Source organism: Myotis lucifugus, unplaced genomic scaffold, assembly GCF_000147115.1.
Source record: "Myotis lucifugus unplaced genomic scaffold, Myoluc2.0 scaffold_38, whole genome shotgun sequence".
Taxonomy (NCBI): Eukaryota; Metazoa; Chordata; class Mammalia; order Chiroptera; family Vespertilionidae; genus Myotis; species Myotis lucifugus.
Genome location: NW_005871086.1, coordinates 1,133,525 through 1,161,432, shown reverse-complemented (window position 1 = coordinate 1,161,432; position 27,908 = coordinate 1,133,525). Strand labels below are relative to the sequence as shown.

Genomic DNA, 27,908 nt, shown 5'->3' with positions numbered 1-27,908 from the left:
ACACTAACCATGCAAACTCTCCTGGCTTCTCTCAGGGCTCATCAGCACAACTGGGTTTGGTAGTGGTTACCAAACAAGGCAGGTAGAGTAGAAAGGTTTCCAAGGGAGTGGGCGAGCGCTGCCAGCGCCCCCATGCTCACACCATGACGAGGTGCAAGCAAGCGAAGCCCCAGCACATCCACACAGAGGAGGACCGCGGCGCACAGCCGCAGCCCCAGCCGGGCCCGTGGTTTGTGGCCGCAGCAGCGCCGGAGGCGGGAGAGCCGGGTGCTTCAGTGAACTACCCGGGGACTGGCGATGACATGAATGGGGACCCAGCGACAGTAAAGAGGCCTCGTCAGGAGGAGACTCACATCTGTGAGAAATGCTGCGGAGAGTTCTTCAACGTCTCTTGAGTTCTTAGAACATAAGAAAAATTGCACTAAACACCCACCTGTCCTCATCATGAACGACATCGAGGGGCTGATGCCTTCCAGAGACTTCTCAGGGGCTGGGCTGAGCCACCAGCCACGCAGTCCAAGCATTAAGGACAGTCACAGGGAGAATGGTAGCAGCTCAGGGGACATGAAGGAGAAGCCAGGGACGGAGTCTGTCCTGTACTTAAAGACGGAACCCGCCCTGCCACCCACAGCCCAGGACTTAAGCTATTTACCCAAAGGCAAAGTGGCCAACACTAACGACACTCTTCAAGCACCACGGGGCACCAAGGTGGCAGTGAATCAGCAGAGCGCGGACACGCTGCCCACCCCCCTACCAGGTGCCAACAGCATCCGGTGGGTCCTGGAGCAGATCCTGTGTCTGCAGCAGCAGCAGCTACAGCAGATCCAACTCACCGAGCAGATCCGAGTCCAGGTGAACATGTGGGCCGCCCATGCCCTCCACTCCGGTGCAGCGGGAGCTGACACCCTGAAGACCTTAGGCAGCCACGCATCCCAGCAGGTCTCTGCAGCTGTGGCTTTGCTCAGCCAGAAAACTGGAAGCCAAGGTCTGTCCCTGGGCACCTTGAAACAAGCCAAGCTACCTCACACAAGCATCCCTTCCACCACCAGCTCGGTGTCCCCAGGGCTGCTGTCTTTTTCCCTGAGGCCAGATGGGACAAGGGTGCTCCCAAACCGCATCCCTGGTGCTTTGCTACCCCTGACCCCAAGCTCTGTGCTCTTCCAGAGCCCTTCCTCCACAGTGGCGTTAGACCCGTCTAAGAAAGGGAAAGGGAAGCCACCCAATGTGTGCCCGGTGGATGTCAAACCCAAAGACAAGGCCACCCTCTACAGGCACAAGTGTAAGTACTGTAGCAAGGTTTTTGGGACTAATAGCTCCTTGCAGATCCACCTCCGATCCCATACTGGAGAGAGACCCTTCGTGTGCTCTGTCTGTGGCCACCGGTTCACCACCAAGGGCAACCTCAAGGTACACTTTCATCGACACCCCCAGGTGAAGGCGAATCCCCAGCTGTTTACCGAGTTCCATGACAAAATGGCAGCAGGCAATGGCGTTCCTTATACACTCTCTGTACCTGTCCCCAGAGATGAATTGAGTCTCTCTCTAGACAGAAAACCTGTCCTGGTCACAGGGACCACCAATGTAGGTCTACCTCAACCTCTCTTTGGGGACTAACCCCAAGGACCTAATGGGTGGCCCACTGGTCCCCAACCTGCAGCCTGGGCCATCTCCAGAAAGTGAGGATGGATCCCTACTCTCTGGGGTGGGGCCAAACCATAATTCCCCAAGGATTGGTGGCTTCCAAGGGAGAGGGACACCCAAGCCAGGGTCAGAGACCATGAAGTTGCAGCAGCTGGTTGAGAACATTGACAAGGCCACCACTGACCCCAACGAATGTCTCATTTGCCACCGGGTCTTAAGCTGCCAAAGCTCCCTCAAAATGCATTACCGAACCCACACTGGGGAGAGGCCCTTCCGCTGTAAGATCTGTGACCGAGCTTTCTCCACCAAAGGCAACCTGAAGACACACTTCAGGGTTCACCGAACCAACACATCCATAAAGACGCAGCATTCATGTCCCATCTGTCAGAAGAAGTTTACCAACGCAGTCATGTTGCAGCAACATATTCGGATGCACATGGGTGGTCAGATTCCCAACACACCCCTGCTGCAGAGTCCCTGTGACTTGATGGATCCTGAGCTGATGATAGTGGGTGAGAATGGCCACACAGGTGCTGTCTGTCAAGATGACATTGTCAGAAGCATTGATGCTGATGAAGTTGGCTCCCAAGATGCTCCCAGCAGCTCCTTGAAGGTCCCCATGCCTCTTTCTGGCATCCACTTGGCATCGCCCACAACAGGGTTCACCTTGATGGCCCCCCTGGAGGCCTCGGGGAAGGTGGGTCCTGCTCCTCTGGTCCTAGCTGCAGAGCAGCCGAGAGAATGGTTCAGTGGAGAGTGATGGCTTGACCAACTCCTCGTCCTCAGTGATGGGAGGCGAGGAGTATCAGCCGAAGTCCAGAAATCCTGTAGGCGACCTCCTTTCAAGCCCTCCCCCCGGCCAATAGCCAAGCAGAAAGCATCAAGTCCAAGTCTCGTGATGCTGGTGGCAAAGCAGACAGCTAGGACAGCAGCCGCACTGAGATGGAAGGTCGGAGCAGTCTCCCATCAGCATTTGTCCGAGCCCAGCCAACCTATGTCAAAGTGGAAGTTCTTGGTGCATTTGAACCTGCGACCATGTCCCCAGGCTTGGCACCTTTGCTAGCGGCCCAGCCACGCCGCCAGGGCAAGCAGCACGCCTGCATGCAGTGCGGGAAGAACTTCTCATCAGCCAGTGCCCTCCAGATTCATGAGCGGACTCACACTGGGGAGAAGCCTTTCGTGGTAACATATGTGGATGAGCTTTCACCACCAAAGGCAACTTGAAGGTTCACTATATGACTCATGGTGCCAACAACAGCTCCGCGCGCCGCAGGAGGAAGCTGATCGAGAACACCATGGCTTTTCTAGGAACAGACACAAAGAGGGTCCCAGAGGTGTTTCCCAAGGAAATCATGGCCCCTTCAGTGAACGTGGACCCTGTTGTGTGGAACCAGTACACCACCATGCTCAACGATGGTCTGGCCATGAAGACCAACAAGATCTCAGTGATCCAGAGGGGAGGCATCCCGACTCTCCTGCTGTCCCTAGGTGCCAGCTCCGTTGTCAGCAACACCACCATCTCCAAGATCGATGGCTCCCAGTCAGTTAGCAGCGACGTGGAAAAGCCGGGTGCTGCTGACAGTGTCCCCAAACACCAGTCCCCTCACTTCCTGGAGGAAAACAAGATTGCGGTCAGCTAAGCGATGGGAGAGCCCGTGTGAAGGAGAAATGCAGAGTGACTGCTTGAACTGGATCTTTTGTTTTTCTCGTTGTTTAAAAACCCATCTCCTCCTGTTTGTTTTTTTACTGATGTGCAAATGTTTACAGTTGTGACTGTGCTGGGCTGCATATCTGGCGCTTTGGCCAGATGGGTCACGCTGTGCTGTCTGTTCCTAAAACACATAGATAGGAAGGTAGTTACTGTAATGATGCTGTACTGTGTTGGGAACTAAGGTTTTGTAACTTTGTGGTTTTTGCAAATAAAAATGCTGTAATTCCTGTAGTCTGGGCTGCAGTTCAGCCTCTGCTTCAGCAGGGTGCTGTAACTGTAGTCAGCTGGCCAGCTTAATAAAGGCTCTTAAATTTAAATTCTGAGTCGGTGGTCTATCTTGCTGAGTGAACCCATAACAGTGACCACAACCTCATGCACTTCCAACAATCACGATGTTGCTATGCTGCTTTGTTAAAAAACAAAACAAAAACCACACACATACTAAAATAAATACAGACTAGTATTTTTTTTTTTAATTTTGGAAGAAGCAGGTCTTGCAAAGTGGCTTTGTTACTTGAGATAAACTGTACATATGAAGACTTTGTAAAAGCGAGAGGAACTATTTCCAAAGATTGTCCCCTGTTTCAAGTTGGAACTTATTAAACCATGATGGGAAAGAAACTGCTTAGCCTAACTGGGAAGGGGGAGCTGCATACTTCCGGGACTGTGTGCAGGTAAATGGACTAGGTCTGTCATCCTTGGTGACCTGCTTTGTATGTCCCTCAACCTACAACCATCTTTTGTTTTGTTTCCTTTTTGAATGTACTTTCCTTTTTATTTTTAACTAAGGTGTGGAATTACAAAATTCCTTCCACCTTGGGACCGTGAGTTAGGATACCCTCCAATGAACGATCTTAGTCCCTCAGGAGTCAATGTGTGTGTTGCTATTTGTTGAAATACAGTTCAGTTGGAGCCCTAAGAGTGCCAGTGTCTTCCCTGCTTCCAGATGCCACCTTCCTGAACACCAGGACAGGTGGGCACCTGAGCAGGGGACCTCAGGTGACATGATTTAGTTCACTAGTGCCTACTCTAGAGAAGAAATGAGTCTTTCATTATTGAAGAAACTCATGGAGGGCATGTTTCTGATAAGAGGTTCACATACTAATTTTTATAAAAATTTTGATGTGACTTATGCCAAGTAATTGTGAAGATTCTTTTCCCCCGTTAGTACTGCATGAACGTTATGAAGTTGGAACAGGCGAGTCCTGGATATGAAAGCTTTAATTTATCTACCTCATTTATTTTTTATTTTTGTAGCTTTAGTCTCTTTTTTCCTATTTTATGACTGCTGAAAATAATCCCAGTCCCTGTCTTAAACCTAAGAGTTGATATATTGGTGGGAGCAGCTGGACCTTCAAGATGTTTTCTGATTTTTTTTAATCCCTTTCTTGCATATATTATAAGCAAATGCTGAAACATTGCTCTGATGGTTTAACAAGGAAGAAGAAGGAAAGACCCTGGTTTCCAAGTTGTGCCTTTCCTTCTGAAATTGTAAATGAACACAATACTAGAACCTGTTTGAGATTAAATAGCATGCTATTAAACAATGACTGGGTTACCAGAGAGATCAAAGAAGAAATAAAAAACATCATGGCAACAAACAACAATGAAAATACAACAATCCCAAACCTATGGGACACAGCGAAAGCAGTCTTGAGAGGGAAGTTCATAGCTCCACAAGCCTACTGCAAGAAACAAGAAACAATGATAATAAATTACATAACACTAAAACTCAAAGAGTTAGGAAGAGAGCAACAAGAAAAACCCAGTGTATGCAGAAGGAAGAAAATACTAAAGATCAAAGCAGAGATAAATGACATAGAGACCAAAAAAACAATACAAAAGATCAACAAAACCAAGAGCTGGTTCTTTGAAAGGATAAACAAGATTGATGAACCTCTAGCCAGGCTCACCAAGAAGCAAAGAGAGAGGACCCAAATAAACAAAATCAGAACTGAAAGAGGAGAAATAACAACAGACCCCACAGAAATACAAATGATTGTTAAAAAATACTATGAACAACACTACTCCAACAAACTAGACAACCTGGAGGAAATGGACAAATTCCTAGAAAAATACAACATTCCAAAACTCAATCAGGAAGAATCTAAAAATCTCAATAGGCCAATAACTATGGAAGAAATTGAAGCAATCATCAAAAAGCTTCCAGCAAACAAAAGCCCGGGGCCAAATGGCTTCACAGGGGAGTTTTACCAAACATTCAAGGAAGACCTAAAACCTATCCTCCTCAGACTATTCCAAAAAATTCAAGAGGAAGGAACACTTCCAAGCTCATTCTATGAAGCCAGCATTACCCCAATACCAAAACCAGATAAAGACAACACAATGAAAGAGAATTACAGGCCAATATCCCTCATGAACATAGATGCCAAAATCCTCAACAAAATCTTAGCAAATCCAGCAGTACATCAGAAAGATCATACACCATAACCAAGTAGGATTTATCCCAGGGATGCAAGGATAGTACAATTTCCGCAAATGAATAAACGTAATGCATCACATAAACAAATCAAGAGTTAAAAACCACAGTCATATCAATTGATGCAGAAAAAGCATTTGACAAAATCCAACACCCATTTTTTTATAAAAACTCTCAACAAAGTGGGAATAGAAGGATCATATCTCAACATAATAAAAGCCATATATGACAAACCCACAGCCAACATCATATTCAATGGGCAAAAACTAAAACCATTTCCCCTAAGAACAGGAACAAGACAGGGATGCCCACTCTCACCACTCCTGTTTGACATAGTACTGGAAGTACTAGCCATTTCGATTAAACAAGAAGAAGAAATAAAAGGCATCAAAATTGGAAATGATGAAGTAAAACTGTCCTTATTCACAGATGACATGATATTGTACATAAAAAACCCTAAAGACTCCATCAAAAAACTATTAGACTTAATAAATGAATTCAGCAATGTAGCAGGATACAAAATTAATGCCAAGAAATCTATGGCTTTTCTATACACCAATAATGAACTTACAGAAAGAGAGACTAAAAATCAATCCCATTTACTGTCACACCAAAAAAATTAAAATACCTAGGAATCAACTTAACTAAAGAGGTAAAAGACCTCTATTCAGAAAACTATAGGATGTTGAATAAAGAGAGAGGAAGACATAAACAGATGGAAGAACATACCATGTTCATGGATTAGTAGAATCAATATCATTAAAATGTCCATACTACCCAAAGCAATCTATAAATTCAACTCACTCACCATTAAAATACCAATGACATATTTCACAGACCTAGAACGAACTCTCCAAAAATTCATCTGGAATAAAAAAAGACCCTGAATAGCTGCAGCGATCCTGAGAAAGAAGAACAAAGTAGGTAGGATCTCAATGCCAGATATCAAGCTGTATTACAAAGCCACTGTTCTCAAAACTGCCTGGTACTGGCACAAGAACAGACATATAGATCAATGGAATAGAATAGAGAGCCCAGAAATCAACCCGAACCAATATGCTCAATTAATATTTGACAAAGGAGGCAAGAACATACAATGGAGTCAAGACAGTCTCTTCAATAAATGGTGTTGGGAAAATTGGACAGATACATGCAAAAAAAAAAAAAAAAGAAACTAAACCACCAACTTACACCATACACAAACATAAACTCAAAATGGATAAAGGACTTAAATATAAGATGGGAAACTGTAAAAATACTAGAGGAATCCAAAGGCAACAAAATCTCAGACATATGCCGAAGCAATTTCTTCACTGATACAGCTCCTAGGGCAGTTGAAACTAAAGAGAAAATGAACAAATGGGACTACATCAAAATAAAAAGCTTTTGCACAACAAAAGAAATCATCAACAAAACAACAAGAAAGCCTACTGCGTGGGAAAACGTATTTGCCAATGTCATATCTGATAAGAGCCTAATCTCCAAAATTTATAGGGAACTCATACAACTCAACAAAAGGAAGATAAACAATACAATAAAAAAAATGAGCAAAGGACCTAAATAGACACTTTTCAAAAGAAGATATTCAGAAAGCCAAGAAACATATGAAATCACGCTCCAAGTCACTAATCATCCGAGAGATGCAAATCAAAACAACAATGAGGTACCATCTCACAACTGCCAGAATGGCTATCATCAACAAATCAACAAACAACAAGTGCTGAAGAGGATGTGTAGAAAAAGGAATACTCGTGCTCTGCTGGTGGGAATGCAGACTGGTGCAGCCACTGTGGACAACAGTATGGCGTTTCCTCAAAAAGTTAAAAATGGAACTCTTATTTGACCCATTGATCCCACTGCTAAGAATATATCCCAAGAAACCAAAAACACCAATCAGAAAGGATATATGCATCCCTATGTTCATAGCAGCACAATTTACCATAGCTAAGATTTGGAAACAACCTATGTGCCCATCAACGGATGAATGAATTAGAAAACAGTGGTACATCTACACAATGGAATACTAAGCTGCTGTAAAAAAGAAGGAATTCTTACCATTTGCAACAGCATGGATGGAACTGGAGAGCATTATGCTAAGTGAAATAAGCGAGTCAGTGAAAGAAAATACCACGTGATCTCACTCATTTATGGATAATAAAGACCATTATAAACTGATGAACAAAAATAGATACAGAGGCAGAGTAGCATTAAACAGACTGTCAAACTACAGTAGGAAGGCTGGAGAGGGTTGGGGGGTAAGAGATCAACCAAAGGACTTGTATGCATGCCTATAAGCATAACCAATGGACACAAGACACTGGTGGGTAGCGGAGGCTGGGGGAAGGTCGGGGGTGGGGGGGAGGAGACAAACGTACTACTTGTTATAATATTTTAAGCAATAAAAAAAAAAGAAAGAAAGGTTTCCAAGAGTCCCAGGAAAGCTCTGCTTCTAGCTTACTGATAAATCCTTAAAACCCACGGATATGCCTTCACTTTGGAGGTATTTGTCCCCCTTCCAAAGCACTTTCTCCTAGGAGAGATGAACTATTTAAAGAGCTGTCAGCGGGTTACACATGCTTGGGCAGGTGCTATAGAACCTATCTTTGCAACAGTTTTGGTAACTGGAAGGGCCTGAGGATTTCAGGGGGAAGAAAAGTGGATGAGGCAGGTTAATAAAAACTAAGGAAATTCTCTGGCAAGTGAAATGAGAAAAAAGGAGACAAAATATTTAAACAAAGGACCAAGCAATCAACAGCCAGCCAATAAATCATAAGACCCTATCTACAATAATAAAAGGGTAATATGCTAATTAGACCGGACTTCCTTCCTGATGAAGCTGGGCCAAAGCGAAGCTGCCCGGGTCCCGGTGCCTGCCAGCGGCCAGAGGGAAGGAGCCCGGTCGCAGGTGCCAGAGGGAAGCCGGTGCCTACAGCTGGGGGAAAGAAGGCCTACTCTTTATTTTTATTTTTATTTTAATATATTTTATTGATTTTTTACAGAGAGGAAGGGAGAGGGATAGAGAGTTAGAAACATCGATGAGAGAGAAACATCGATCAGCTGCCTCCTGCACACTCCCTACTGGGAATGTACTCACAACCAAGGTACATACCCTTGACTGGAATCGAACCTGGGACCCTTGAGTCCACAGGATGATGCTCTATCCACTGAGCCAAACTGGTTAGGGCGGAAGGCCTACTCTTGCACAAATTTTCGTGCTCTGGGGCCTCTAGTCTTCCATAATGGAGGACACTTAGGAACAAGTGGTTTACAGCTCTACTCCCCAACCAGAGAGTGAGTAGCTTAAATCACCCTAGTCAGGTAGACAAATTAACAGAGACCCTGCAGTGCCATTAGTGCCAACTAAATCCAAGAACCAATGAAGTCGGGGAATAAATAACAAACAAAAAATTAGTTGGAGCCAGACAAATCCAAGATAGAGATAAAGATAATCAGAGAATGATCCCAAACCCCACTATATTCTTATTTGATACCTAAGCATGTTAAAGTACACACCTAAAAAGGTAATGAATAATCTGATTGAGGCCTCCCCAAAATTCCCGTCTACAGAAAACACATAAAATCCTCAAGAAAAAGGACGAAGTGCATGTTCTCTCCTGAGCCCACCCTTTCCTCCCTTTCCTCCGGTGTGTAATAATACTTTCTTCTAAGCCATGAGGACCCTTCTTTTGCCTAATTCTTCCATCAGACAAAAGCAGTTCCCACATGGCTCACTTTTGTCACTCAGACTTTTACTTCTCGGTGATCTAGCAGCCCAGCCCAGGCTCACTTCTGTTACTATTACTTCCTTTTTTGAGTCTAGGCAGCCCAATCTAGAGTCACTTCTTTTACTGTCATCTTGCTTCTTCTATCCTAAGTTCTTCTTTATTTTTACTGTACCAACCTTTATTAAACATAGTTGCAAAATCAGATGGGCTTGTGTCTTCAATTATTTCCTGCATGAAGTAAAAAACCCACAAATCCCAGACCTTGCCTGGGCAAGCCTGCATAGGCCCAGTCCTATCCCTTACTGGTGACATGGGCAGCATGGAGAACCCAAAAAGACAAACTTCACCTTATTTTCAGTTGTTTTGGGATACAGTCCTGCCTGAGCTTCACTTCTGCCCCCACCCCTGTTCTCTCCCTGCTTGCCTGCTTCCCCAACCAAATCCTGGGCTAAACAGAGAAAAGTTGAAGGTAATGAGAAGAGGACAAAGGAAACTGCTACAAACAGCTTTCCCTCAGTACTTGGTGCCTCAGAGTTATGAAGGCTCTGGAGAGGAAGGGACAGGCATGTCTCTGCCCAGAACATTTGTTCTGCCAAACACCAAAGTTCAATGTCTTTTAGGGGCAAAGAGAGGAACAGAATATGGGGTCCATAGAGTGGGGCCTCTACTGGCATCTAGCGGAGTGCCCAAATCCTCACTGTCCTTTGTGGGCAGACAAGCTATTTGAGAGTGGAACTTATTTTAAATCAATCACATATCACTTTTTTAACCAGTTAACTGCCACATGTCCAAATGGGAAACCATCCTCATATGCCATGATATTTTAATTTAATTTAAAAATAAATTTGCAACAAATATTATAAAAATAAATATATTACAATTTTGGTGTACTTGAATATTTTCAGTTGAAAATTCTCATGAAAAATGATTTTTAAAGTGTCTGTAGATTCTTATAGCATATAAAGGGTTAAAGAGACACTGAATAAGTGAGTTCTGAAAAATTATCAAGGAACACCAAAAGTGGAGATTGGGTAGAGACTGGTAAGAGGGGCAAAGTCACCAAAGGGCTGGCTGGGAAGCAACTGAAGTTTTGGAGCGATATCTCAGCTGTGGGCAGTTCCCAGTGAGAACTCTGGGGTCTAATCCCCAAGCTGGCCTTCCAGCAGAGAGCACTGGAACTGAGAAGGGTACCACATAACATCTGGCTGTAAAAATCAGTGGGGTTGCTGTCTGCCAGGGAGAAATGGCTGGAAATTCAGGCACCCTCTCAAAAGACCAAGGCACAAAATTCCCTATGGAGCCACTCACCTTGTAGTCTGACAGAGGGAGGGCAGAGTGGACTAGAGTGTGTGAGCAGAAGCTAGGATTGGGGGCTCTGAGGTTAGTGCTCAGAAGGCAGACACCCCAGTTTCCTGCACTGAGTCATTTCTTAATGCTGCAGAGGTCATCTCTCTCATGCAGACATTTGCTATAAAGGCAGCCTTGCCTGGAGGGAAGACAGTTGACCCACCCTATTGGAAAACACCTTGCCTCTCTGTTGGTGAGATAATGAGGCTAATTAAGACACTTAGAATCCCAGTTAGCCTCCAGGCCAGTGGTTCTCAACCTTGGCAAACACATTTATTCCAAGTCAAAAAATATCAATATTACTCTGAATGGCTCTGTAGTATTTCTTGTTAGGGATGTAGCATAATCCATCAAATAAATTCCCTTTTGTTGGATATTCATAACATTTACAACTTTTTACATGTATGCATTCTAAAATAAAAACCCATCTAGCCCTGCCGGTGTGGCTCAGAGGTTGAATGTGGACACATGAACCAAGAGGTCGTGGTTTGATCCTGTTCAGGGCACATGCCTGTGTTGCAGGCTGGATTCCTGTGGGGGACATGCAGGAGGCAGCCAAGAGATGTTTCTATCTCTCTGTCCCTCCACTCTCTCTAAAAACAATAAAAACATATTGAAAAAACAAACAAACAAAAAACATCCAGCCCTGACCAGGTAGCTGTTGGTTGGAGCGTCGTCCCACACACCAAAAGGTCATGGGTTGGATTCCCAGTCAGGGCACATACCTAGGTTGAGGGTTCCACTCCTCAGGTGGGACAAGTACAGGAGTCAGCCAATGGATGTTTCTCGTTCACATCGATGTTTCTCTCTCTCTTTAAAAATCAATAAAACCTGTCCTCAGGTGAGAATTAAAACAACAAAACATTTGCATTTATATTCTTTTTAAAAATACATTTTTATTGATTTCAGAAAGGAAGGGAGAGGGAGAGAGAGAAACATCAATGATGAGAGAATCATTGATGGGCTGCCTCCTGCGTGCCCCCTATTAGGGATCGAAACTGCAACCCCGGAATGTGCCCTTGACCAGAATCAAACCCGGGACCCTTCAGTCCACAGCTGACACTCTATCCACTGAGGCAAACCAGCTAGGTCTGCATCTATATTCTTGTGTCATAAGTCAGGTTCCCTGGCAAACAGTCACTGAGACAAACATTTGCATTCAGGAAGTTTACTGGGAAGTGGGCTTGGGATCAATACCTATAGATGGGTCCATCGAGAACCTAAGTGTAGACAGATGCTTATTTGGGTACTTTAATTCTTGCTTTGGGTTCAAATCCCAGACTAACCCCAGCTTTTCAAATTTGATTTTCCCCCTTTAGGAGCTTCTGTGAAAAGTTCTGTTTCCTGCCAAAGTTCTGTGCCAAACTGTTCTGCAAAAGAGACTAGCACTGAACTAACGCGAAGCGGAAGCAGGCTGATGACTTGAATTGGAGACGAAATTGCCTGGCTTCCTGGGTTCTGGAGGCCTCCTTGCTCCTGGGAGCAGCAGCCCCTGACCCTTCGGGCTTCTGCAGGCAGGGCGGGTGTCCCGAATCCTGCAGTCCAAGCTGGCCACTTCTTCACTGACCCTGATTCTCCAGTGCAGATCTCCAGGGTCGCTAGAGGGCTGGGCAGGGACTCTTCCACTGCGCCTGGGGCGGGGGTTGCTGTGGCGCCACCTCCAGAGGCGGGGCCGGAGGCTTGTTTTCTCAGAGAAACTGGGAGTGGTACCAACTACCCAAGACCTCCACGGCCTGGACTCCCCTACACTCAGCACCCCAATCCCTTAATGTACACACACGCACGCGGACCCCGCGCAGATCCAAAGCAGGAGTCAAACAGCATCTTCGCGTTTTCTACCAGCTCCCCCTTTTCTTACAAAGGAGGAAGAAGCGGGTGAGAAAAAAAAAACTTCTCTTTCTAAGCCCTGCCCTTTTCTGCAACTTTGTTCCCAGGCCAAGATGGGTTCACATTTCTGTTCCTCCTCCTGCTTCGTGTCCTAACTTTACCAGGGGCACTTTGGCCAGGGTAGTCCCTTCTTAGAGGAGGTAATTCGGGAGTTTGTGGGACCAGACTGGGAGCTGAGGAATGGGAAGGAGGCAAAAATGCAGTTTTGTAAAGTTAGCGGTGCTACATTCCCGCCCCATGTTTACTTTCCGCAGCGGGACAGAGATGGCAGTGCGAATGCCTGTAGCCTAGAAGGTACAATTCCAAGGGACCACTGCCTGGACGGCCCAGAAAGGGCCCTGCTTGCTCAAACCAAGGATTCTTTACTTGCTACTAGGTTGATCGCCAGATTTATGACGCAGAACTTGTTCAGTTCTTGCAAGTGGAAATGCCATTTGATGCTTTCATTTTCTGTTTGCTCACCTCTGTCTCCTCACCCTTAACCCACCCACAGTCAGTGCCTGAAATTCTTGGAGGCACTGCCAGCAGCCTCCTCTTTAAGCTTTCTTACTGCAACATCAGGATCCTCAGCCTTCTTACTCAGACACAGCACACCCACAGACAACAGCACGTGGGCATGACATGACATCTTTGTGTCTAAAGGACAGTAAAAGCAGTCTCAGCACCATTGTGGGGGCTAGGGAAATCTTAACTTAGCCAAGACCCTCCCTTTGCGTCATTAAGAACCTTATAGTCAAGTCATAAATGTAATCACTAGAAACCCAAGTGATTAATTATCTGAATAGCAGGTAGCCAACTTCCCAGAAGCAGCCTCAGGTATTCATAGAGATACTTAAACTACAAGGCTACTAACTAGTTAGTTAGTGCAGAATGATAATTGTGTTACACTTATTTCAAGCAACTTTATTTTTTTACAGATAAAGTAATATATTTTTTGAATTCAGGGAAATACTCAAAGTAGTTTTCCCTTAAACAGCCACTTTCACAGGCACCTTTAAACAACATCTTGATTTTCTAGAAATTACTAGTTAGAAACTGAAAGCTGTGTTGTGCATTGGAAAGCTTCTACTTAGGAACCCTAGATGTTCCTTGGGCCACACATGTTGACTTTCTCTGTCCCTCAGCTTCCTCATCTGTAAAATGAGGATTTAACACAATGGTCTCTGAGGTCCCTCTCTCTCTTATTCTATGACTGCACGGAGTGGCCAGGTATTGTAACAGGACTCATAGAAAATAAAGGTATTCCAGTAATGAGGAGAAAACTATCATTTGGCAAAGAGGATAGGAAAAGCCACTCCAGGAAAAGAGGAAGGGCTCTGGCTTTTGTCAGAAGTGCAGATGTCAGGTTATAAACAGGCAGAGGTAAGAGGCTGGTCAAGGTATTGCTTGAAGCATTTACCAGTGTGATTCACAAATGAAAGTAGATGGCTAAGAAAGTGGACCAAAGCAGGCTGGAAAAACCCCTCTTTAGGAGTGTCCATTATACTATATTTGAGCAAAAAGCAAACTCTGTAAATAGTTATTCTCAGAAGAATGCCTTAAAATATTTGGGAATGAGAGAATGGGCATAAAGCCCAGAGTTTGTTGAAAAGTGAGTATTTACTGTTTGTCTGTTTGGAAATAGAGCCATGTCAGCAGGCCTGTGCCCCATTCTCCCTCTATCAGAATTATCTCCCCTTCCTGGAAGTGGAGGCATGATCCTTCTTTTCACATGAGCTTCATCTGCTTTTAACTATTACTTCTCTTCTTAAGTAAGTTTCATGCATATAGACCAAAACTATGTAAGAGTTATAAAGAAATGTGGAGATTAACCTCCTTCCTCCATCAAAAAAATTTTACAATTAGTTTTTAGGACAGAATTAAACATGTGTACTCTGTATAAAGGGGGAAAGTGCACCTGCACTAGAGTCCTTAGGACAACCCAAGCTTCCCCTGTCTGTGCAGGGAAACTATTGGCTTGAAGAAGAGACATAGAAAAACATTTAAGAAAAAGGAGAATAGCTTTCAAGTTCAAGCTGTCAGAACATTTTTAAATATATGAGTGTATTTTTCTATTGGCAATTGTTTCACATTTATTACAATCACTGGCAAAGATATAGTTTTTATTAATTATAGACTATAATTTCTTGTTATATTTTGAAATGCAAATGGATAAGCACTTAGATGCACTTTAATAAAATTGTAAAACGTTTTTGTCAAAAAATCTAATTTTCTGTTTCCTCATAACCTCATTGTGCCAAGCTGAAAATAAAACAATTAGAATGAAAGCAACCATTCACCATTCACTTGACTGCACTGTCAACTGTGTAGGCAGGTTGTGAATTTCCCCAAGGTTATTCAGTGAAATCCTAGAGCAGGGGAGGGCAACCTTTTTGTAAGTGCGTGCCAAAACCAGCAAAATCTCTGACTCAAAATTCTTCTGCATGCCAACCCTAATTTTTTGAGAACATGTTATGCCTACTTGGTATCTCTTAAGGTGTACGTATGTGAAGAACCTTGAAGAAATAATATAATTCATTCGAGCGACAAAAACACAGTATATGATGATGAAAAATACATTTATTTTTAATGTATACATGAACACTGATAGTCCGACAGAAAACTTTATGACTCCGTTTGATATTATCAGTGGGACTTTTGCTGCTACATCACTGATGACAGAGATTTTACATCAGGTTTATATTTTGTGACCTTCAGAGATATGTACGAGCTACTACTTTCATCTGTCAGGCTACTCCTATTAGGAGACTTAACAAAATTCATCACTGAGAACAAAGATTCACAATTGTAAATAGAAGATTATAAGAGAGGGTTTCACGTGCCAGCAAAAGTTTCTGGCGTGCCATGTTTGGCACGCGTGCCAGGGGTTGCCCACCCCTTTCCTAGAGGCAGAGAAGGGATGTGGTTGTGTTCAGAGGCTAGAGGCTGCTCCCCGCCATCACTGCCAAACTAAACCCAGAGGCTGATCTGTCTGTGTGAGCTGGGCTGGAACTGGTGTTTCAGGCCATGGGACTGTTTGTGTGTGAACACATTCACATTGGAGTGGAGTCCCTTGTCTCTGTTGTTAGGCGATTCATCAGAGAAGGGTTGTGTTGGTCAAGTCGTCTTGTCCCCAAAGGCTGTGGGAAGTGGCTGCTGCCTCAGTCTCCTGGGACTGCTGAGGCAATCAGGGTGTTGGAATGGGCCTGGCAGCCATCTTCCCTAACAAGTGACTGGTTGATAACTTTTTACAACTCACTTCTCAGTGTCTCTTTAAAAAGTGATATGTGATTAATTTAAAGTAGGTCCCACTCCCAAATAGCTTGTCTGCCCACAAAAGGAATGTAAGGATTTGGGCACTCTGCTAGGTGCCAGTAGAGGCCCCACTCTAAGGACCCCATATCCTGTTATCTCTCTTTGCTGCTAAAAGACATTGAACTTTGGTGTTTGGCAGAACAAATATGTTCTGGTCAGAGGCCTTGCCTGCCCCTTCCTCTCCAGAGGTTTCAGTAACCCTGAGGAACCAAGTACTGAGGGAAAGCTGTTTATGGCAGCTGGCTTGGTCCTCTTCTCACTATCCCCAACTTCTTTCCTTTTAGCTCAGGATATGGTTGGGGAAGCAGGCAAGCAGGGAGAGGACTGAGGAGGTGGGGGATGAATTGGGGGAGGGGGGCAGTGGGAGTGAAGCTCAGGCAGGACTGTGTCCCAACACAACTGAAAGGCAGGGATAGTTTGTCCTTTTTGGGTTCTCCATGCTGCCCATGTCACCAGAAAGGGACAGGACTGGGCCAGCAGGTCTGGGATGTGTAGGTTTTGACTTCATGCAGGAAAGAATTCAAGTCACAAGCCCAGCTGATTTTGAGAGTATGTTTATTAAAGGTTAGGACAGTGACACAAAGGAAGAGCCTTGGGTAGAAGAAGCAAGGTCACAGTAACAGAAGTGACCCTAGACTGGGTTGTGTAAACTCAGAAAAGGAAGTCACAGCAACAGATGTGAGCCTAGGCTGGGCTGCTAAACTCAGGAAAGGAAGTCACAGCAACAAAGTGAGCCTAAAATAAAACAAAACAAAACAAATTGAGCCTAAAAAAAGAAGAAGAAGAAAAGGAAAGAAGTGAGCCTAGGCTGGGCTGCCAGAACACTGAGAAGGAAAAATCTTGTTATGGCAGATATCAGGCTGGTGGGAAGCGACAAACCATAGGCACTTGGAGGTTCAGAAAAGAACTGTTTTATTCGCACTGACGCTGGCTCAGCAGAGTCCCCTCCAGAGGCTGAGCCCCGCATCTGGGTTCTGACCTTCTTTTATACACTATAAGCTTATGTACTCAGGGGTCTTTCCACACACGTGGCAGTTTGGGAGGTTGGCTGATGCAAGAAGCAAGCCAGATTACAGAAGCCAAGGGTGTGGTTATGGTGGAGCAAGTAAGGGGAGGGTTATCTGCTATTGGCTTGCCTTCTCAGTGACAGAAGCTAGCCAAGCAGGGACTGTTTTGGCTCTCTGAAAAGTTAAAGAAGAGGAGGGCCCTGGGAGTATAGGAGGAAGAAAGTAAAATTATGTGCCTGAGGAAAGGGAGGCAAGGGTGTGCTCAAGGGAGAGCATTCACTGGGTTCTTCATCTTGAGGATTTTATGTGTTTTCTGTAGACAGGAATTTTAGTGAAGGTCAATCAGAATACCATATTTTTTCATGTATAAGCCACTATTTTTTCCCCCCTAAAATTGTTAGACTGGAAATCGCTGGGCGTCTTATACACGGAAGTCAGACAATGAGGGAACCAGGTGGGTGGGTAGCTGCCCATTCCTTGTCAAACAGGCTTCCTCCAATCACAGCCTTATTGTTACTGACATCAGCTGATGCCGTGATTGGAGGTGAATGTGCAGAGTGTGCAGATGCAACAGGGACCAGAGCGTTCTGAGCCCATGAAGATGTCAAAAAATAAAAAGATAAATAAATAAAAATGTGTTCTGTTTTATATTTAAAATATTGATTTCTTAATTTGGGTTTGGAAAAGTGGGGCATCTTACACAAGAGGGTGTCTTATACATGGAAAAATACAGTAGTCATCAGCTTTTTAGTCATGTCTTTTAACATGCTTATGTATCAAAAGAGCTTATAGCAGGGTTTGAGATCATTCTCTCAAAGAGTGACATCTGATTAATTCAAAAGTAGGTCCCACTCTCAAATAGCTTGTCTGCCCACAAGAGGAAAGTGAGGATTTGGGCATGCTGCTAGGTGTCAGTAGAGGCCCCACTCTATAGACCCCATATCCTGTTACCTCTCTTTGCTCCTAAAAGACATCAACTTTGGAGAAGAGACATAGACAAATATTTTAGAAAAAGGAAAATAACTTTCAAGTTCAAGCTGGCAGAACATTTTAAATATATATGAATATATTTTTCATATATTTTATCTCTATCTTGGATTTGTCTGGCTCTATTGGGTTTTTTGTTATTTATTCCCCAGACCTCATTCGTTCTTGGGTTTGGCACTAATGGCACCACTGGGTCTCTGTTATCTGTCTCCCTGACTAGGGTGATTTTAACTACTCACTTGCTGGTTGGTTAGGTGTCCTTCCCTAACCAAGGACACCTGCTCCTACGTGTCCTTGGTTAGGGAAGATAGAGTCTTATGATTTATTAGCTAGCTGCTGATTGCTTGGCCCCTTGTTTAAATATTTTGTGTCTGTTTTCCTCATTCTGCTTGCTAGGGAATTGCCCTAGTTTTCTTTATTAAACTACCTCATCCACTTTTCTTCCTCCTTAAGTCCTCAGGCCCTTCCAGTTTCCAAAACTGTTCTTAAGATAGGCTTTAGAGTACCTGCCCAAGCATGTGTAACCCACTGAGAGCTGTTTAAAGAGTTAATCTCTCCTAGGAGAGAGAGCTTTGGAACAGGGACCAATACCTCCAAAGTGAAGGCATATCCGTGAGTTTTAAGGGTTTATCAGTAAGCTAGAAGCAGAGCTCCCTAGGACTCTTGGAAGCCTTTCTACTCTACCTGCCTTGTTTGGTAACCACTACCAAATCCAACTGTGCTGGTGAGCCTTGAGAGAAACCAGGAGAATTTGCATGGTTGGGGTTCTTAAAGTGAGATCAGAGAATTCATTTTTACACCAGGAAAATGATAAAAAGCCCTTGGGGCCTAGGTGTCAGCCACTGTTTTAGAAACTAAGACTGTAAAGATGATAAGACAGTTATTCTTCTCTCAAGGGGCTCTATCAAATGGAGAGACAATGAGATCAATTAACCATTAAAGAAGTGTTGGTTATCAGTGTAGATAATCATTTTTGCAGCGGTGCTACAAGGAATAGAATATTGGGGGCTCCTGATTAGTCTCTTGTGAACAGTTGAGGATGAAAGTAAGGAGAAGCCCAGGAAATATGGCTAGAATATTTCTGAGGGTTAGTAGCTGGGAGGTTGAGGTCAAGGGCAGTGGGTACTAACAGCTGTCACATATCCTTCTCTTTATATATATATATATTTTATTGATTTTTTACAGAGAGGAAGGGAGAGAGATAGAGAGTTAGAAACATTGATGGGAGAAAAACATCGATCAGCTGCCTCCTGCACATCTTCTATTGGGGATGTGCCTGCAACCCAGGTACATGCCCTTGACCGGAATCAAACCTGAGACCTTTCAGTCCTCAGGCCGACGCTCTATCCACTGAGCCAAACCAGTTTCGGCACATATTCTTCTCTTGAATTGCTTTCCTGGTTCTGTGAAATCTATGAATAACCTACTTATTAGCATGGCAGCTTTTCATGAAACCGAATTATGTGGGTAAATAGGGCAGGGGAACAGCATTCTGCTGGGAGACCACATTTACTCTGTGGGGTTTTTCCAAAGCAGTTCTTGGAGTTGGCCCATAGATCAGAAACAATGTCTTCTGGATCCAGATCATGTATGTGAACACTGAAACCTTTGTTTTGTCATGGGTAAGAGTAAGAACCAGGAACATCAGAAAAAGGGCAGCTTTGGGACAAAGGGCCATGCTTATCAATATAAAAATTGCCTCCCACAATAAATCTTTAATCTACTCCAATTGGTAAATAGTGGATCTAGTCATTCCCAGGAAAAAAGGTGAATTTCTCTCCTGGGAAGCGGGCCTAAGCCAGCAGTCAGACATCCCCCAAGGTCTCCCAGGCTGTGAGAGGGTGCAGACCTGGCTGAGGGAACCCCCCGCACGAGTGCATGATTTTTGTGCACTAGGCCTCTAGTCCTATCTAATAATAGACAAACATGGTAATTAACCGTACCTCCGACATGCTTCCCATTGGCTAATCAGGGCGATATGCAAATTAACTGCCAACCAAGATGGCGGCTGGCAGCCAGGCAGCTGAAGCGAACAGGAGGCTTGCTTGCTCTAGTGATGGAGGAAGACATGGTTCCCCACCTGGCGCCGCCCAGCTCTGAGCTGCAGTCTAAGAAACAATGTTGCAATTATAGAAGCTAAACAAACCCCAGAAACCTGCTTTCAGCCAGCTGGGCCTCAGAGCTGGAGTTGCAACAGTGTTTCAATTATAGAAGCTAAACAAAGCCCAGATACCTGCTTTCAGCAGCCGAGGTCTCAGAGCTGGAGCCGACCCTCAGAGCTAAAGCTGGCTCTCAGCTCTATAGAAGGTAAATAAATCCCAGAATAAAAAAAGAAAAAGAAAAAAAGGAGAGGTTGGGAGCTTTAGTCACCCGCCAGCCTGCAGAAGGCCCTCAGCCCCTCACCCAGACTGGCCAGGCACCCCAGTGGGGACCCCCACCCTGAAGGGGGTGTGACCAGCTGCAAACAGCCATCATCCCCTCATCCAGGCTGGCCAGGCACCCAAGCAGGACCCCCACCCTGATCCAAGACACCCTTCAGGGCAAACCAGCCGGCCCCCACCCGTGCACTAGGCCTCTATCCTATATAGGAACAGGTTAATGTGCAAACTGACCCTAACAGCAGAAGGACTGGGAGTGACTGGTCACTATTACACACACTGACCACCAGGGGCAGACGCTCAATCCAGAAACTGCCCTCTCATGGTCAGGGCGCTCTCACAGGGAGGAGCTCTGCTCAGCCACAAGCCAGGCTGATGGCTGCCAGTACAGCGGTGGTGGTGGGAGCCTCTCCTGCCTCCTCAGCAGCGCTAAGGATGTCCGACTGCAGTTTAGGCTTGCTCCCCGCTGGCAAGTGGACATCCCCCGAGGGCTGCCAGGTTGCCAGAGGGATGTCTGATTGCCATCTTAGGCCCAATCCCCCCGGGAAGTGGGCCTAAGCCAGCAGGTGGTCATCCCCTGAGGGGTCCCAGACTGCGAGAGGGCACAGGCCGGGCTGAGGGACCCCCCTCTCCCCTCTGAGTGCACCAATTTTTGTGCACCGGGCCTCTAGTATGTTAATAAATAAAAATGTCTCTGAAATCAGTAAGAATCAAACTCTTTACATCAATTCTAGGCCTATTGATTTTTTCCCATTTTCTCTACTCAGCTCCCCCAGAGAGGATGGCATGGAATACAAATGTCCTTTTCCCTATCAGTTAGTGCCTTCTCAGTCATTAGGGAGGTAGACTTTCCCTTCCCGTGAGTGGGAGGATGGATGTAAATTCATCTTACAGAGAGAGCTGGGAAATTCCAGGGCTCATGGCTGCTAAGCAAAATTTTCATGAGAGGCAAATTGTTCTTGCTTTCAAATAAGCCAATATTACTTTTACAAAAGTTAAACTAAAAGGAGTAGTGTTTAGAACTAAATACCAACAGATTAATTAAACTTTCTATCTACCTCTCTCTTAAACTTTCTCTTTCCCCTCTGTTTCTCTCTCTCTCTTTCTCTTTCCAACACATACAACACACACACACACACACACACACACACACACACTCCTGCATGAATACCAAAATTCACTCCTGGTATCCACCTCTTGTCTTAGGCAGGAGGTAATTTTGAGTTGCTTTGACTAGACTGCTCCCATGGTATTCTCATGGTTATCTATACTAATAAAAGGGTAATATGCTAATTAGACTGGGAGACTGGACATCTTCCTACCGTCCGACTTCTGGACAAAGCCACGATGGTGGGTGCCAAGGCAAAGGCGGTTAGGGGTGATTAGGCCAGCAGGGGAGGGCAGTTGGGGGCTGTCAGGCCAGCAGTTAGGCAGTAATCAAGCTGGTAGGCAGGCAAGTGGTTAGGAGCCAGCAGTCCCGGATTGCAAGAGGGATGTCCGACTGCTGGTTTAGGCCCTATCCCACAGGGACATTGGCAGTCGGACATCCCCTGAGGGGTCCCAGATTGGAGAGGGTGCAGGCCAGGCTGAGACACACACACCCTGTGCACGAATTTCGTCCACCAGGCCTCTAGTTTCATATAAAGTTAACTTTCCATGATTTTCTCTTGAATCTTTTACTTTATTAACAGATGTCAGGAAACAGTGAGATCTTTGGGAATTTATAGAAAATTCCAAGCTTATCACTTATTCTTCATCTAGATTTGTTTTCAAGTAAACACATCTTAGGTAAACAGACACTCTCTTTATAAAATACCAGAGGCCTGATTCTTGAATGTATGCAAGTGTAGGCCCTCATAGCCCTGGCTGCCTCACAGCCCCACTCCCCACCCACTGGTCATTCCGGTAGGTCTAATTAGCATATTAGCTCTTTATTACATAATATACTAATCAATTCACAGATTTAATGGTTAACTTCCCCTTACCTAATTTCTATCAACAGGTGCCTGAATATTTTATTTATAATTTATAAAGTAGTTGTTAATAAATTAAAGTTATGAATCACTAGTTTTGCTGTCTTGTGAATATATGAATGTAGTGGTTACAGTATTCACAATGGTGCCCTCTCCTGCTGCCTACATGCCCTGAAATGGGCCAAAAGCCTTGCTTCTTCAATACCCAGGTTATAGATCAGTGTCCAGTGCCACCAGGGAGAGCCCAGTCTCACTGAAAGTATTTAAAGTTATGCAGGAAGAAATGGAGAAGTAAATTACTGGTGCACACTCAGCACATTAATCTTTCTTCTTTGAGTTAACCTATTTCAAACTTGATATCACTATCATTTCCTAAGAACTTAGGAAGAAGAGTTTTCCAAATCTCTTAATAGAAAATTTGCTTTATTGTAAAATCTCAGAAATCCCTTAGGAAGTGAGAAAGGTTCAGATTTTGGCAGAATATTTGGACCCTTTTCTCAGGTTCTCCAACCAGTACTTTCACCCTGATATGATGCAAGATTACTTCCATAGAGATCATTGACCTACTCAAGGCCTTGATAGGGCAGGCCACAAATATGCACCATTATTATATTGAGTGTGCCATAGCTGTGAAAACTCATATCTTCTCCAAAAATCTGCTTAGAGTATTATCATTGCATTCTCTGTTCTGGTGTTAGGGCAAATGACTGCTTCCTAGGAAATCACATGGCAATGGGATGGGGCTGCTTGCTGACCTGCTGATGGAACTAGCAGCTGGGTAGCCAATCCTAGGAGGTTTTGCTCTCAGTCTCTTGTGCTCTCACAACCTAAAGCTGCTTAAAATGAATTGTCATGTGACAGGCAAGTCAGTCTGTATCTCAAGTGAATCATTTGAGGAATTGAAGTCCTGGTCATCTGTGTTTTGTTAACTTTGCAGGGAAAAGAAACCAAAACCTCAAAATGCCCAAGCCCTTTGAAGATGGTGATATTCAAGGGAGAAAATTCCACTCAATGTGCCAAGGAAATTTTTCTGTAGGACACAGTATAAAATGTAGTAGTTGAGATACTTCAACATAAAAACAGCCTTCTAATTTGGAAGGAATACATGTACTCTACAAAATAATGGAGAGGGGAGCAATAATATATACAAATTGGTGTAGTCATTCATTATTTTATCCAGATTGAAGGAAGCAAAGGAAACCAAGAAAAATGGAAATTGCAAAAGTGATCATTGCCAACACTTACTGAGCACTTACCATGTACCTGGAATTATGATAATCATTTAACATTGATTTTATCATTTATTCCTCATAACATCCCTAAGATGTAGGAATTATTATACTCACTTACTAATGAGGAATAATGCTGAGAGAAGTTAAGTAATTTTCCCCAGATCATATAGTTAAAGTGGCAGGGCTAGTTCTTTGGGATGACAGTATCAAAAGAAGTTCTTCTTGAGAATCAATGTGGTAGAGTGGAGAAAGCCTTTGGGACAAGTTTTGACATAAAGTATGTGTTGGGATGGTTTGGGGATCATTTCATTTTCTGTTGTAGCTAGAATCTTGAGATACACCCATTGATGGCTACATTGGACTTCTGTTGCCAAATATTTGTTGATGTCTTATTAAATCAGTTGGCTATTGTGGCTGAGACTGTGGGTTTGCTCTTGCATGAATAGTTTAGGTCTTCTCTGTAGCCAGTTATCTTCTAAATCATATCTTGGACACAAAGAGGCAGGATGAGAAAAAGTTAGACCGTACCAGACAAAATCAGAAGTGCAAGATTAACCTTGCAAGATTAGATTTGGGGAAAATAACCCAAAGTACATTGTTGTGATGAAGCTATTACCCATGTGCTAAGTGTACCTTCAGAAGTTCTATCCATTAATCTAAGGATGAGGAGTTAATCCACATCATTTCTCCCTGTTACTCTTGTTTCCACAACTGTTCACTTCTCTCTTTTCCTAAGTTCATATCTCATATCTATTGATGTGGTACCCATAAACATCAAACCAGGACTTCAGCTACTATCAGCCCTTGCACTGCATATGTAGAAATGGGCCTGTATGACCCTCAAAAAAACTGTTCTTTCTGTTTTGGGTTGCTCACTTCCTGTTGAGTCAGAGATTAATTTTATTTGCTCTAGTACAGTGATTTTCAACTGGTATGCCCCAAGAATTTTTAAAAAATGCAATACCTGACTATTTAGTCAGGAGCACTGACCTCTTTTCCCTTAGATTGTCAAATTAAAAAATGATAACCAACATAATAGCTGCCTGGTGTGAATGAATCAAAATTATACCTCTTTATTTTGTCAGATTGACAAATAATATATTTTTTGGTGTACCTCAGAATTTTTGTATTTAGTTTATGTGTGCCATGAGATGAAAAAGGTTGAAAATCACTGCTCCAGTGAGTCAGCCCTGCCTCATTGCCATGGTCAAGGAGATTCACAGTTCATGAGTTCATGCTAATCCCAGGAGTGACCATCAGGTGGCAACATCTAGTTCAGTGATTCCCAAAGTGAGCGCTACCGCCCCCTGGTGGGCGCTGCAGGGATCCAGGGGGGCGGTGATGGCCACAGGTGCATTTGGGGGTGATGAATAACTGTAAGGGGGTGGTGAAAGCATAAAAGAAAGAAGAGAAGATTTAGAAAAATTGATTTATGTATTCTGCTCATAACGCTTAATTTTTCTTTGAACAACGTACTGGACATTGGCTCGGTTCCCAAATACTCCCTCACTTGCATTGAGGTACGTGCAATCGCGCACTGCTGCTGTTCACGTGGTGCCACTGAATTGCCGTTCCAAAACACGTGAGCACTACCAGCATTGCTGCGGGCAACTGCCACTCGTGCGATTGGTTGACCGCAAGGCCAAAGCCTGGAACGGCAGCGGCCGTACTGGCTACTGGCGTAATATAACTCTAAGTTAGATTGTTGTGATATTGTGGCAAGTTAAAGCTAACTAACAAATAGTGCGACTATAATTGTTGAGTATTATTTATTTATTTTGTAATAATTATATGCGCTTTACAACTAATAATATCATGTCTATAATGTATTACCTTTCTATTCTGAGTTCAATAAATAGTTTCATAATTTCAAACTTCAGTGTTTCTAATTTACACCTTTCTTTACTATATTTTACGAAAAAGGTAGAAACATTAATACATATATCTTTCTGTTAATTGCTATTAAAATTTTTAAAAAATTAATTTCCAGGGGGCACTGAGTAATATTTTTTCTGGAAAGGGGGCGGTAGGCCAAATAAGTTTGGGAACCACTGATCTAGTTAGTTAGTGTTGGTGAGGAATACCCTTTCACTCTTACCTTATTCAACCCTTAAATTAAACTGTTGCTAAAGAGAAGCAACTCTGAACATAAATGTCTTGAATATCCTGAATATTTGGGGAGTGGAAAGAGAGAGGCAGTAGAAGATGCTCATAAAGCACTGATTTTAGAGTCAGATAGGTCTGGGTCCCTTCCTTTCCTCGGTCAACAGAAGCAATGTTCTGACACAATATGGCAATGCTTTCTTTGTTGTGGCTCTGACGGTTTTTGTTCAGTTTTTGTCTTGTTTTAAAAATCTATTAAGCATATGTTTATTTTCCACTGCCAAAAGTGCCAACAACATAATTCTGCAACTAGAGGCGACAGAAAACAAGCAATAGCTATTGACAAGATAGACACAGCATAAAGAATACATGCATGGTAATGAAATACATCACCAAGGCCTAGTTTTTGTTTGTGCATAGAAACAGCAAGGGAAAAAGTCACAGTCCAAGTCCTCTCTTGTGAAGATTGCTGTTGACATTTATTTTTTAAATTTCTTTTATCAGCCAATTCCACAAGCCTGGGAAACACCTTCATTCCCTATAAACATATCATTTCATTTGTTCATTAGTTCCCTGGTTTTGTTTATTAGTTCACTCAACCAATATTTACTATCTTCAGAGCACTTTGGCTGGATACTCCATTTTTTACTTTGTTTTTTTATAGGATTAGCAAGATTTCAAAAAGACATGATTTTCATACCATTAAAAGAATGCCAGCAGGTGAAAAAAGTGAAGGAATTAAGAAGTACAAATGGCCAATTTTAAAAATAGCCACAGGGATGCCAAGTCAGCATAGAGAATATAGTCAATAGCATTGTAATAATGATGTATGGCGTCAGATGGGTGCTAACCTTATGGGGTGATCACTTCGTAAGATATATAAATCTGTAATCACTGTGTGGTACACCTGAAACTAATATAGTATTAAATGTCAACTGTAATTGAAGCTTTTTTTAATTTAAAAAAGGAATAGGCACATCAGAGGACAGGCTAACACTAAACATTTCTCTATTCTTTTTTCCACACCTTCCTCAATTCCCAGATTTCAGGATTTAAAATAAGTTCATAAACTCTCATTGGCATATCCTGTCTATCCAAACTTTTGGGAATCAGAGTCTCCAGGGAACCAAACACTCTCCAAAGATCACATAACTAGAGAATTTCCTCAAGAGACAGACAACTCTAGTTTCATTTAGATCTGTCATTTCTCCCTTTTCACACCCTGACTATACAGGACACATACACCTGGACATCCAGCCCATCAGTCTGTACCCTGAGTCATTGTACTGACTACAGCACCGTCTCTCTATAAGAGAAAAGCTCTTGCTTTCAGAGAAATCATGTTTGAAAACTTTTTACTCTTTGAGAAGCAGTGATGAGAAAAGTTGTGAGCAGAGAAGTGAGGAGGAAAGAGTAGACTGTAGAGTTGAGGAAATATCAACTTGCCATTCTCAACTCCTCTCTCTGGTGCCCATTTCTTACCTTCCTTTCTCCTTCCCCTTGGTTTCTCTACAGGCACCTCCAAGGCAGTGATGGCTCTCCAGAAGACCCTTTCATTGCTTCTGCTCTCGCTGCTGACCCTGCTGGGGCTATGGCTGGTGCAGCCCTCCTATGACCAGGGCAACTATGAAAAATTCCAGCGGCAACATGTGGACTCTAGAGGGCCAGGTGGCACCGACTTGTACTGCAACACGATGATGCAAAAAAGAGGGATGACTTTGGATGGTTGCAAGAAATTCAACACCTTCATCCATGAAGACATCGGGACCATTAATAACATCTGCAACGCCCCCAATATCCGGTGCAAGAAAGGCAGGATGAACTGTCATGCGGGTGTAGTGAGAGTCACAGACTGCAGTCTTACAGGAGGTCACTCGCCCTACGACTGCAGATATGGGGCCAGGGCCAGCACTAGGCGTGTTGTCATTGCCTGTGAGGGTAACCCCCTGGTGCCTGTGCACTTTGACAGCTAGATGCTACCCTGCAGGGGTTATGGCCCTGTGGTTGACCTTTTACTTGTTCCTTGAATAGCAATGAATAATGCATTTGAGCTCTCTCAGGCTCTGCCTCCTCTGCTTATGACTCCCTTTTCTCTATATAATTCATTTTGTTAAATGCATCAAAGGGAAATAGAGACATATAATGGGACTGAACTTTCTTGTAATAAAATTTTCTACAAACTC

At 43.7% G+C, this 27,908-nt stretch overlaps 1 protein-coding gene and 1 pseudogene across 2 annotated transcripts in view; both read left to right on the top strand.

The window, feature by feature from the left end:
* Window positions 1-27,908, top strand: part of LOC102417483 (ribonuclease 4-like) — a 48,726-nt gene extending 20,818 nt beyond the window's left edge. Inside the window, exons 1-2 of one of the 2 annotated variants that reach the window (XM_006087439.3) lie at window positions 12,553-12,739; window positions 27,241-27,908. In XM_006087439.3, the coding sequence (XP_006087501.1) occupies window positions 27,258-27,698 (441 nt within the window). In that variant the 5' untranslated portion in view covers window positions 12,553-12,739; window positions 27,241-27,257 and the 3' untranslated portion in view covers window positions 27,699-27,908. Of the gene's footprint in view, window positions 1-12,552; window positions 12,740-27,240 lie in introns of those variants that run through there. The other variant, XM_014454714.2, reaches the window with a different exon arrangement.
* Window positions 83-3,281, top strand: LOC102417806 (annotated as a pseudogene).